Consider the following 13,246-nt stretch of genomic DNA (forward strand, 5'->3'; position numbering starts at 1 on the left):
CCCTCTAGTCTCCCTTTTTCGGCTGCTAATTGAAGGAACGAGGGGAGATAAGAGCAGCTCAGTTGTCACTGTTTGTCAGGGTGGAAACTCCTGCTCCCTTCCAGATACTAGATAAAATGGAAGGGCTTTGCATGAACGTGAGTATATTTTAAGTTAAATTGCTTCCCTACAAATCCTGACTCAAGGAAACCCCATCCGGAGAGACTTTGCACCACAGCAGCGAGCCCACAGCAACTGGGATGAACGTTTAGCTGCAGAGCTCCCCTTCTGCAAGGCAAAAGAGGGAAGTGCCATGATGCACAATCAGACTGAAATCCAAAAAAGCCTCTGCTTTCATCCACAGCATCCTTCTGTGGGTTCACACATTCTGGTCCCTTTGCAGAGCTATTGGCCCTTCAGAAATTTTGAAGAGTTATGTTTCAGAAAGGAAAAAATAAGCAGCCAATCTATACCATAACCGGAATAATTAGAAACTGCATACGGTGTTTCTAATAGGATAATATTTTCTCATGAATGTTCAGATTATTGGTTCCTTTCACCCCATTTCTGTTTTTTGGGGAGGAATCCACAGCCACCATCGGGTCCTTTTCTCATATAAAATCCCTCCTTTTCTCCATGCAGGAGAAAACTGAAATTAAACAGAAGGTGGATTAAAATATACATAATCTCAAGTAGGCACCTGCTGTTTCCCTGTAATTATTCTTTTTGAATTAAAATCCTTTCCTACATGACAGATATAGCTCTGGTCTGCAGTTATTACTCCGTATTTCAGTTCTGTCACCGTAAGTCAGGATATGGCCACTGCTTCTGCGCGTGTCCTGTCGGCAGCCAGAGCCTGCTTTGGGGAGGGCAGAGGCAACGTAATCATTAAAGAAAACCTGAATTAGTTTTTTTCCTTCGCCTTACACCTGAACCCTGCCAACCAAGCTGTAGGAAGACCGCACGTCTCTGCCAGCCCATGCACGCCAACCAGGTTGCAGAATATACCATGTCATACAGGCGGCACAGCTCTCAAGAAAACCTGGATAGCAAAGGAAACAGGGAATTCACGTTTTAAGCGCAGGGACAGCCACCACGTCCGTGCATCCCTTTCTTTTTGGCTCTTTTCTTCTGAATACGCACAAATTAGCCAGCAAGACGTAACCCGATCGAAATGAATGAACTGCAATACAAGCGAGTGGGCACATTAGATGGCAGCAGCCCTCCAAAAAGGGCTTTAACGGTCCACCATTTAATTACCTCGCACTGACATCAAACACTCACAAATTAAATGACAAAGCTGCCTTCAGCTTTCCCCCGTGATCCCAGAGGGAGGAACTGATGGCCAGCATCACACATAGCCCAAACCAGACGAGAGGTATGCAGAGGTATGATGCAGTATTTATAGGTCCTCTTTGATCAAACGCCATGAACACAAAGTAGCAGCAAACACCGGAGCCGAACGGTGGACAGCATAGTCCTTTCTACCAAAATAAATGCCCTACCTCTGGATTTTATATATGCCTTTGTAAAAGGTGCCTTTCGCCTCCCCGACTAGGCGACGCTCATTCCCTAAATACAGCCCTGGCTCCAGCCAGCTGCAAAACACGCACTACCTGCCACACGCGCTGCTGGGGGACTTCAGTAACATGTGTAAAGCTCAAGGAAAAAGAAAAGGTTTAGGTAAAAAAGAATTTTTCTAAATTGATTTCTCAGCTTATTTTTTCCGCAGAAAGTCCTGCTGGGGAGGCACTTGAAAACAGCTCAACTTTGGCAACGGCAGAGGTTTTCAATGCTGTAAACCATCTCTTACCCGAGACCCAGACCTTCAGACAGCAACACCAAATCTGTATTTCCTCAGACAGCAATACTGAATTTCATTTAACTCCTTTTAAATGTAAATCTTCTTTAAAGGTGCTCAACTAAGCTTTGATACCAACCTCTCCTGACACCCTACTGAAGAAGTTATTTGCTATAGCCTTATATGGAAAAAAAAGAGGTTAGAATGATTTCTTTAATTATAAGTCATATTTTTCCACTGAGTTTTCACTCCTTCCATCTCTACAGGGTGTCTCCTGATCCCTCCCTCCTTGACATGCGCTTCTTTATTTTTCAGGGCTGCAGTTTTACCAGTTGTAATTTGTACTTACGGTCGCCGGTTACTGCTTCCTCTCTTATTAATCCAACTGCACAAGTGTCAACTCCCATCACATGGTTCTCGCTCAATGCAAAAATTCTGCAAAAACGTTATTGCACAGGAGCTGTGTGACTGTGCTGTGCTCGGTAACGGTTTTTAAGGACTCCTAAGGAAGGGGAAAGTGTCTCTGCTTTGCTTTTCACTTCGATGCACACGCTCCAGACTACAAGGTATCTCGGTGAGGCAAATAAAATTGAAGTAAACCTCCCAGTGCAATTTCTTTACCGTTTCGCAAAATGAAATAAGTGCTGTCTGGGGAAACATCTTGTAAAACAACGCTTGTACAGATTTGGGGTTTTGGGATGGCTGCATCCATCTCTACAGGGGAAAGTCTCCCAAAAATGAGTTCCACATTTCTATCTTGAAAAGCTATGTGGCTTTTAAAATTTCAAGCATTAGTGTCTCCCACTGGTTCCTTTAATGAGCCATCTGAGTATTTTATGCAAGTTTAGTGTCTTAAACAGTTATCTTTTTTTTTTTTCCCCACTCCAATTCCCAGAACTGCACTGTGAGTAACACCTCACCAAGTGCTTACAAACAGGGCTTTTCTATGGGCAAGAGCCTAGCCAGATGGCAAACTTCACTTTTTTTCCTCTGTCTTGAGATTAATCACACATTTGGCCAAAACAATGGGCAGCTGGGCTGCTGCCTTCATTTCCCAAACGGCACCCAGGGTGACGGGATCAGGGCTCCCTGCCCTGGGCAGTCCCAGGCTGCAGAGGCAGGACATCTATATTTTGGGCTTCCAGAAATCAGGCTACGTAGGGTCTCACGTTGATACACATGTTTCATTTTAAGCATCCCAGCTGGAAGCGTTGGATGCCATCATTGACAACATAGCTAACAAAAACCTATTTAATTTTTAAAAAAATCATTTCCATGCTTATGTACCGGAATATCCATCCAAAAGAGAGACATACAAACCCTAAGCAATCCTGTGGCACAGCACATTTTTCTTTTTCATTCCGAAATGCAAGGCTGCAGCCCTGCAGCTGAGTAAAAACTGTTTTGACATCAAAGGGAGCACGACGAAGTCATGGAGATCACACTTCTGGGAAAAAAGCAGAGCTACCGGACTAAAGGCAGAGCTGATCCACTGTTTATGTAATATTCGCAGTCATAAATAAGCAAAGAAAGGAGATTCCAGCACAGAAAGTGGTTTCTAAACTGAAAGGTATTAAGCATCTTCCAGGGGCTGTTGATCTATGGAGAGCTTGTCCTCAGGGTTACCGAGCTCATTTCTTAAAGCCTTGTGGACAGGCATCCTCTGCTGTGATGGAGCTTAGCCTAACAACTCATTGCATCAGTGCTCAGCAACCACCGCACTGTCGTTGCGCATGTACCGAAAATCAAAGGGCAGGCAAGCTCCAGACCTCTTCTGCTCGAGGACACGTTGCCAAGCGCTTCCACGGTCCCTCTCCACCAGGACGCACCCATGCACACACGTCAATGCACTGGTGTGAGGACAGTGAAGGTGACAACCCGTGACCCTGACTTGTCTCTGCACGACACCAGATTTCATCGTTCCACTCTTCTCCTCCTGAGGAATTCTCACAAACTCTCATCCAGGCTTTCTTACACGCCAAGAGAGTCTGTGGCAGCTCCATCCTTGGAGATATCCAAAACTTGTCTGTAGGTGGCCCTGGGCGAGCTGCTGTAGGTGACCCTCTTGGACTAGAGGGTCTCCAGAGATCCCTGCCAACCTCACCTATCCTACACAAGTCCTCCCCACCCAACTACCAGCGTTGACCACATGCCATTACTCCAGAGGAGCAATTTGAGTTGTGCCTCCACGGGGGACTGACTTCTTTCCTCCAGCTCCGCAGGCAAGATTAAAACAAGCAGCAATTCAGTGACAAATACATGATGCACTCAAAACTCACCTCTACCTCCTTCCAAATTCCCTGTCAAGTCTGCAGCTGTTTCAAGCTCCATACTTCAAATAAAACGATCTTCTGTTAACCCCTCCTAGGCTCCAGCCCTCCTCCGAGCCAGCTGAGCCACCAGAGCGAGCAGCGGGCTCAAGCGTCTCCCCTCGCTTTGGCCCATCTCTAGCGAAGTGCATCTGTGCCTTGCCCTAAAACACAAAGGAGTTATACCGCGGCTCTCTGCCAGTGCCAGCAGAATGGCTGCTTGGAAAGTCTGGTTGCAGACTGTGCCAAAAAAAAGTGCAATTCGCACCCTCGCCTCGAAAGGGGAATAAGCGAGGAATTCAGCTCCTGTCCTGCTGCCAGCTGTAAGCCCAGGCTGAGAAAGTTGTCTAAGTAATGCTTATGATTTAAGAGAATGACAGCTATTATGTTTCTGGTAAAATGAAAAATGGACTAACAAATAATCAGTTTGTTATTCTATGGGTCATTAAAATACAGGTTTATGATCCTTTTTAGAAGAGGCTACTTTGAATTCAACACAGAAAACAGCTTGTCAAGCTGTGGCTGTTTGGTGACATTCATTTTTTTCCCCCCTCTTAAATTTTAAACATCCCTTTTAAAATTATTATAACGTTTGCTGCATTAGGTTAAGCAGCAATTTATTTGATACAGAAACCACCCTCTTCCTCCTCCCCATATGAGGAGTAACTTTTTTACATTTGTTGGTTTTTAATAAGCAACCTTGTGAAAGCTTGACTTTTGAAAGAGTACACCCCATTTATTGCTTATTTGATTTGTGGGTGCAATATCCAGACTCAGAGTGCACGCATTTGGAAACAGGTAATGCATAGACAATTTAGGCATGGGAGCACACAGATCCCTACTGCAAAACCCAGGTGTATCGCTGCAGCTTGCTTTGCACCTTCGTTAGGACCACAGCAAACCAGTCTCTTCGTGCCTCCTGCCCAGAGCATCTCTGGGTTGAGCAGCACAGAAGGATGCGAGGGTGATTCGTGTCAGCTACCAGACACACACAAAAAGGGGATTTGCAGGATAACCCTCCTCTTCTGCACGAACCCGAGGAAATCTCTCCTGACAGCCAAGACTCTGCAGGCAGGGATGAGGGGACAGGGGTCCGGGGACAACCGAGCACGTGAGGGGTCTGAAGCTATGCCCTGCACACCACCAACCCTCCCCAAGGTTTACTTACCCCAGCCAAATACTCCCAGCTCAACAGCTGTGGCTCCAGCACAAGCTCATTAATCGCACGTAATTAAACAGCAATAACACTGATTTACCAACTGGACATGGACCTAAATACTCCACAAATACATATTGCTTGACGGGGCAATTGCTAATTTACTGTAGACACTGAGTAAATTGGATTTGCTGGGCTATCACCTCCTTATGGGACACTGCAGAAAGGGCTCTGCACGGCAGCAGCACATCTGTACTTCATATTGTTTACTTTTAAATGAAAGAAAATCCTATCAGGTTCTTTTAAGTCTTAAGATAATAATCATCTAGAACAAACAGTACAGATGATTTCCCCCAAAAAAATCAAAGATGAGGAGGGCTGTTGACACATACAAGAAGAGATGTGACAAGTTTGACTCCCCTTGTAATTCCACTGCCCAAAAACCTATTAATGTCTTAACATTCCCCTAACAACAGCAGTTGGAAGAATAGCTTACTTCCTAAGCATTTAATTCTGCAGCTGCCTAAATACATCAGCTTTAACTTTCCAGTAGACAAGAGTTTCCACTTAGCCTAAAAAACTTTTAATGAGTTTGCCATCTTTTTTTATATTCCCAGTCTAAGCATTTTAAGAAAACAACTCTTAAGAAAACGATCTAGAAAAGAAAAGCACACACTTGTGACAGATCCTGGCAGCAGAGAGCTGGACTTTTTTTATGTATGGTTTGTGTGGGGTTTTGTTTGTTTGTTTGTTTTGTTTTTTTTTAAATCAGTGTGTCATATCTGATATGGATTAGCTCAGAAAAAGAAACACATGATGAGATGAAGAAGGATAGGGATTGGTCTGATCGATAAACCACACCATTACCAAGCTTCCCAGAAAACACCAGCTCTGAGGTTTATTCAGCTAGCTCCTCTGGTCACGCACAGCCTCTGGACTGTGGGTTATCTGAAGACAGTCTGCTCTTGACAGACTTTAATAATGCTTAGTCTGGGACCTCAGTGGGGTTCCAGTGCTCCCCCTCCTTCCCTCCAGCACTCCTGGGAGCTCCAAAGGTGCTTGCCATTACTTGGATTTCAGATCAGAAATGCAGCATCCAGCTGAACAGCTCTTCTTTCTAGGCAAAGTCTCTTATTTTTAAACAAAGCTGAAAGAAAACAAGGGTTGAACAGTCCCTACCACCAGCTCCACTGCTTGTTAGTGCCTCTGCCGCGTCAATCATGGAGACCTCTACGGAAGATGCAGTTTGCAAGAATACTTCTTATAATACTGCTTGGCTTTGCCAACAATAATTTTTCAAGTACTTTGTCAAAGAAAAAAAGTCACTTCAGAAGACAGGGATGAAGAAGAAACACTGGTGTGCCTGGGATCTGGTACCAGAGCCTGTGATACACTCACTAGGTCATCTTGCCTCTGCAGGCATCAGGCCTGAACAGTCCTTCTGAAGATACCACCATGATATCACTGCTTTCCTAACCGGTCACTGTGCAATCACTGCTTCCTAATCAGGCTATATACATTTCAGCCTTTTTTCCCCCTCTATATCTAAAACTGGGGAAATACAAAACCCAAAATCCTGCTTTATCCATGGGCATAGCAAGTTAAACCTCTCATTACAGGGAGGAACTGCGATTTCGGTACATTTTTAACCTGTCAGTCTGGGTTTATTTGACATCTTCCCAACTCCAAAGACAGGGCATGAGCTGTGCTCCCTCAAGCTTGCAGCGCCTGTCCGTCTCTCAAGTTTTAATACCTTTATCAAGTGAAGCTCCAGCCATGTGGTAGAAGCTCAAAGCAGTGTCCACATCGTTTATGTTCTTCAGAAAAGTGAAGAAGCTCTCCACCTCTTCAAACGTCAGCCCCTATGACATAGAAAAGACAGTCTTACAGCGATGGGAAAAGGAGATCATGACACTACCTCGATTATGAACGACAAAGTGACTCATCAGCCCAAAACTGCAGCCAGATGGGAATTCATCTGCACACTCAAAACACTCCTACCTTGGCACTTGAGAATATGGTTTGTGACTTGTACTTTTGTTAACTGCCTCTGCTCCCCTCCCAGCCCCACCAGTCGTGCAACGGGAAAGGACTTCCCCATGCACAGTCAGCGGTGACAGAGACCGAAAAGCATTTCTCTGGCCCTTGCTTTGCAGTCAGTTCTCGCCCAGAAGAGCGGACACACCATAAGCCTGTGGCTGGGATCCAGGAGACCGCTGCAAGCAGGTTCATTTATATATTTTTTTTTCCTAAGCCTGCACACTTGCAACAACAATAATGAAATAGATCACGTGCTGCAAGGTCCCTCCCAAGAGATGCAGAGATCCCTGGGGGGATCCACATCTTACCCAGTGTCACAGAAGGTGACATTGCAAACCACAGCACGTATAGATGTGCCCCAGTTAGCCTTGGCTGCGGGGCTGCATCGCTGTCTGCTCTACTTACCGGCACAGTCGCTTGGGGCTCGGCTCACCCTGGGACAGGCAAACATGTGCCCGGTGAGTCCTACAGACATGCACCCGGATAGTCATGGAAAGGAATCCCGAGATCCCGTAGCACTGGCACCGCTGCATCCCAGCGCAGCCGATGGGCAGGCAGGGGATAGATAAGCGACACGCTCCTCTGCACCGATCCCACCGGTCAGCAACTGTTGACGAGCACAGCTCTGGGACTCCCACCCAGTTACACTACACAACACCTGATTTTATCAACCCATTTAGCACCAGCACCACTGCATCAGCGCTGAGACAAGAGCTGCAACCTCCAAACCCCCCCACCACAGCCCAAAGCCAATGGAGGAGGTAAATCATCACCACGGTAATAACCACTCAGCCTTACTCTCTGGAAGAGATAAATCAGTTTGTCAAGTGGAGTTCAGGTTCAGGCTCCTGTCTATCCTGTCTAGCACGACACACCAATATAGCAAGATTCTGAAAATCCCAACTGCATAACATGGCATGGTTTCACGGTCTGGATGGAAGAGCGCACATTCAGTGGGTACTGTCAAATATAAACTTATACAATCCATTGTAACCCTGCTCAAACTCTTCCCAACATCTTCTAATCAGGGAAGGAGCCACTTATCTTTTTTGAAAGAAAAAGCACATTTTTTACAATCTTCTCATACAGACATGGTGCCTCTAAAAGCGTAAGCAGAAGAATTACAGAAAATTTGCAGCTTGTTCCTATCTTTGCTATAACTGAGTATGTGGTAATGCACCGCTGATGTTTGTTGCACAGCGTGCACGCCAACAAATGCCACAGCAGGCTTTGTTGGCCCTGGATTCATGGATCCAGACCAAAAAGGATGAGATAGCAAAATGCACATGTGGACAATGGATCTGAAAAAAAATCCCCAGTTACTATACAGAGAGCTTTTTTAAAATGTATACCTGCTCCGCTTCCCAATTGGCATGCTAAAAGATGTATGGCAGAATTAAATAATACACTGTCCTAGCACCAAAAAAAAAAAAAAAAAAAAATCAAAGAAATCAGGTACCTCTGCAGGAAGTACTGAGAAAATTCCTCTGTTTTATACAACGGATCTACAAGAGAAAAATACCTTTGCAATTCAGATGCCCACTCGGAAGCTTCCCTGCTGTGCATTTCCTGACGGACATGCTCCTGCCTGGGAACAGAGCACTAAAAATGTGGAAAGCTGGCAGGAACCAGGAGCTGCACGGCCACTTTCAGGCCAGGAGAAGACACTGTGCTGTGATTTACCTGCTCTCTTTGGGACATCTGAGGTTTGTAGTAGTGGCTGCAAGGCATCCCAGCAGCTATTCTAAGTTAAGAGCCCTAAACTTCGCATTTTCCTGGAATCTTCCACCACGAAACGGCAGATCTCAAGGCCAAACAGTGTTGCTGTGCGTGGAAAACGGCCCCTTGTTTAGTACCAACACTGCAGTTGCTGTTGCTTCAGTGGGTAACAGGGAAGGTTTACATGCTCATGTATGTAACCTTGTGGTCCTCTCACCAGCTGAAAAAGCAAAACCAAAGGTGTACAAGGGTATCCTACAAATCCGGGCTTTCATGTGGGCAGAGATACTGAGTCTCTGTAGCAAAAATGCCATGAGTATTATGAAATTTATTTTATTGATGAATCCTATAGTTGAGGCTGGCATCAGTATTAACTCCTTTCCAGCTACCAAAGTAAAAATAAAATCAGAGCCTGAGGCAGTCTCAGGCTTGCACTGACAAGACAACAGATGACTGATCACCTTCATCAGTCAGAAGTCTGAGTATGGGAATTCATGCTCAGTCCTAAGTTATTCAATGTCTCCGTTGAAAGTCCAATAGACGTTCCCATTCTATCCAAGAGGCTTGTGTTAATTTGGAATCACAAGAAACTGCGTATCTGGAAAGCACCAGGATAGTGATTATGGGATATGAACGATCACTTCAAGGCATTTGTAGATCTAGCTGTTAATTCATAAGCCTGTGTCCTTTCATCATTTAAATAATCCTAGCGATACATAAGCAGGCAGACTGCAGAAACGCGTATCTGCTTGCAACAGGCATCTTGTGACAGCTCAAATACCTTCTGCAAAGGTTAGGGCTTTTCACCTGAGAACCCTGGTTTCAGCCGGGGAGAATTACTTCGTGCTCCCCCTCTCTGCCATCTCAACAGAAAAATATGCTACACAGCCCCCAAAGCACATGTAGAAGATGACCTGAATCACTAGTTTCTGAAGCGTCAGCTTGGTTTTCTAGTGGTAAGGGAATCACAAAGCAAATACCTTGCTTGTAAATACTACCGACGACTCAACTCCTCCTTACCAGGAGAAAAGCAGCTGAGTAGTATCTCTCAAGGGGGAGGACTGTAAGCAATTTTAAAGAAAGCAGGGTGGGGCAGCTCCACTGAATATGCAGAGCAGTTCACATATCCAGGGTAAGATGGGATTTTTCCTCAAGAAAAGCAAAAATGAAAGCAGATTATCAATTAATACAAGAAAACGTGCCATCCCCAAAAGCAGGTATGTAGAATAACAACGTTGGAAAACGGCTAAAGGTTAGATTAAAAGCAGAGCTTTAATGTTTTGGAGGCTGCCAGCGTTGCCTTGTGCAGAGAAGGTAATTACATCAGACAATGAAGATGATGTTTGACAGATTTCATAAGAAAGCACTCACAAGGTAAATTGCATTTCCAAGGTAAAGCTTGCTGTGTAGGTTTGGTACAATTACTGCTATTCCCCTCCCAGCATCACACTATTAAAAATTATTTTATTTCCACTTTCTTTGGAAAGCTATAGCAAGTCAAAACCCCTACTGCTTTCGACATAGAGGGGCGTTACACCAGGTTAGTGAACTGTGCAGGTAATAATACTACGCTGCTATAAAAATAGGCTAGCAAAGCGTGAAAAGAAGGGATTTGGGGAAAAAAAATTTCTGTAAAACATGTTTGCATTGTAAACCTCTCTGACCTACAAGGTGTTCAGTGACTGGAAAGTATTATAGGATAAATCAAGCAGCTGGGTGGCTTTAACGTCTCTGTGAGGTCTGTGAGCCAAAGGGAGAGCAGTGGATAGCACCGGCTCCGCTCCCTTTTTATACGATGGGAGTAAAGCAGAGCTCGACGGAAGCAGCTGCTTGCCCTGCAGATGTCTGCGTTGCAAACACAGAGGAAGAAGCAATGCCAGCATCAAGCTTTTGCAGTTTAAAGTGTGAGAACACTCTCTGGCTTAATACCCCGTTCATTTACAAAGAAAACTTCGCAAGAGCATCCCTGAGTAACTTTTCCAGAAAGGTCGAAAGGCTGTTAACATCATTCTGGTCATGGCAGCCCTATTTCTAAAGAGATGGGGAAATTTAAGCTATGTAAAAACACTGACAGCTGCACCAGTGTGATCCAAGATAAGTAGATAAGTGTATTTAGATAGAAAGTGCTGCATGCAAGTCTCCAAGGGATATGGTCTTCTAAGATACCCCAGGGGAAAAAAGAACCCCACAAACTTTCAAGAAAAGGCTCTCTTGCATAGAAGACAATGCAAAGTAAGGCACCAGGTTAGATTCTCCGTGAACTAAAACCTGCTGAAGTGGAGGATTTCAGTGCCTGATTTTTCTAGCTCTGCATAAGCGCTGAGTTTGAGCTGCCCGGGCTGCAGAAAATGCTTATCTGCCTCCAGTGCAAAGTGGCTGGCACTTCTTGCATCCTTTACAGCTCCTTAAACCATTAAATATCTTGTACTTGTTAACAGAGAGGCCGTCTCGCTTTAGGATTTTGCGTGATTCAATCCCCCAGGTCTAAGGAATTAAGTGTTTTCCACCAATTCTGTTTCTTGCAGATGTCATTTTTTTGTCCTATTCCCCAATTTCTCTCCTTGAAAGTCCTTGGAATAAAGAAAGAAAAAGGCTTGCTCTGAATCCGGTTGTCTGCAAATAGAACACAATCTGGCTGATTTGGGAATGAGGAATAAGGTAAGAACAAAAAGTTCTTCCTCTGCCACAGATGTCAGTCTTGGCTTACACATGAAAGGAAGAAAACATCTGCTGCAATAAACCTTACAAAATAACTCCCTCTGCCTAATTTCTCATATACCCAGCTACTGTTCAATAATAGATATATGTGTGTGTATGTGTATATACATATTAAAAAAAGGCCAAATCACAGCAAAAGAATCAACAGTTTGGGAACATTAACAACAGCGCTGGTATTTTGTGTTACACGCGCATCACAGTTAAGTATTTTTTCCATGAGAAATCAAATGATTCCCTTTAAAACTCAAGGGGAGCAGAAGTATTAGAAAAGCTCAATCTGCAGTGTCTTGCTCAAAGATCCAATAAACGGACACAACCTTGGAAACATCAATGGTCTTATTTAAACCGGCAACAAAGAGCTTGAGAAGTGAGATTTCCAATTATTAGCACGCAAGGCATCTCAGCTCCGATGACACGTTGACACCATCTATTGATAACAGTCTATTAAATATTGAGGCTATTTTCCTACAAAACATGAGGGAATCTGCAAAAAAACGTTCTTTCTGGCACCCCAAGGCCACGAGAAACTGCAGGTACTGCGGCTCCTCCGGCAGGAACGCAGCTCTGAGCATGGCCTTTTCGGTCGCTTACCGTTTGCTCTAGTTTTTAACTTTTGGGCATTATTTGCAGTTAATAGAAACCTATTAGTCTACATGCCTCACTACTTCAATACACCCAAATTCTCCTCCAGCACCAGTGAAAGAGGGAGAAAATAGGGGGGAAAAAAGTCACTGGAGTGGTTTGACATGAACTGAGCAAAAAAAAAATTCCTGCACACCACAGGAGTCCAGTTAAGGCACCAAAAAGGGACAAAAAAAGGTCTAGACCCTGGCCAACACTTGAGTTTCATAACACACTTTGCATCTAAATCAGTTAAGAAATAAACACCAATTCTGATGTCAGGAGGAAGCAGCTCTAAAACACCCAGACTGATCCAATACACAGCCAAAGACTTTCCACCCATTCTCCCTCGGACGAATTGCTTGTTTATAATCTAGTTAACAGAAGAACAATCCATCTATAGAAGCAGACGTGAAATTCTAATACTGAAGTAATTTAGCCGCCCATACTTGCCTTACCCGAAAAAGCACATCCTTTCGGTATGGATGTCTTATTCCAAGGTCTCTCACTAAATTAATGAGGGTAGGATCTGCAACTTTATTCCCCTCTAAATCATGAGTAATTAAAATAATTTTTCACATAAGTTAATAACTAAATAATAAACTGCCCAGTCGCAGCAGCTAATTAATCCAAGGTCGAGCCAGTAACTAGGAACAAGTCTCCAATGTTTATTCTAGCTCCAGACCCAGGGTGCCGTTCAGCGAATTTAAATTTTGAAAATTACAGCATCCATTTTAATAGGGACAAGCCTACAACCCGGTCTGGACACTGACCACCGCACTCCCACCTCTTCCATCTTCCTGCTGCTGGCAAAGTATTTATCATCTGCAAAGTCAGTGTTTCTCCCTGCACTGCTTAACAAGATGCAGGTGCTTTTCTTAAGAAGATGGAAATCGCTTACTT

The 13,246-nt window shown here is 44.3% G+C and overlaps 1 protein-coding gene across 3 annotated transcripts in view; it reads right to left on the reverse strand.

The window, feature by feature from the left end:
• Window positions 1-13,246, reverse strand: part of MICU1 (mitochondrial calcium uptake 1) — a 97,913-nt gene that overhangs the window by 3,178 nt on the left and 81,489 nt on the right. For all 3 annotated transcript variants that reach the window (XM_009694987.1, XM_009694986.1, XM_009694985.1), the window contains one exon: window positions 6,999-7,107. In XM_009694987.1, coding sequence (XP_009693289.1) covers window positions 6,999-7,107 — 109 coding nt within the window. The remainder of the gene's footprint in view (window positions 1-6,998; window positions 7,108-13,246) is intronic.

This window comes from Cariama cristata, unplaced genomic scaffold (assembly GCF_000690535.1).
Source record: "Cariama cristata isolate BGI_N322 unplaced genomic scaffold, ASM69053v1 scaffold1842, whole genome shotgun sequence".
Classification (NCBI taxonomy): Eukaryota; Metazoa; Chordata; class Aves; order Cariamiformes; family Cariamidae; genus Cariama; species Cariama cristata.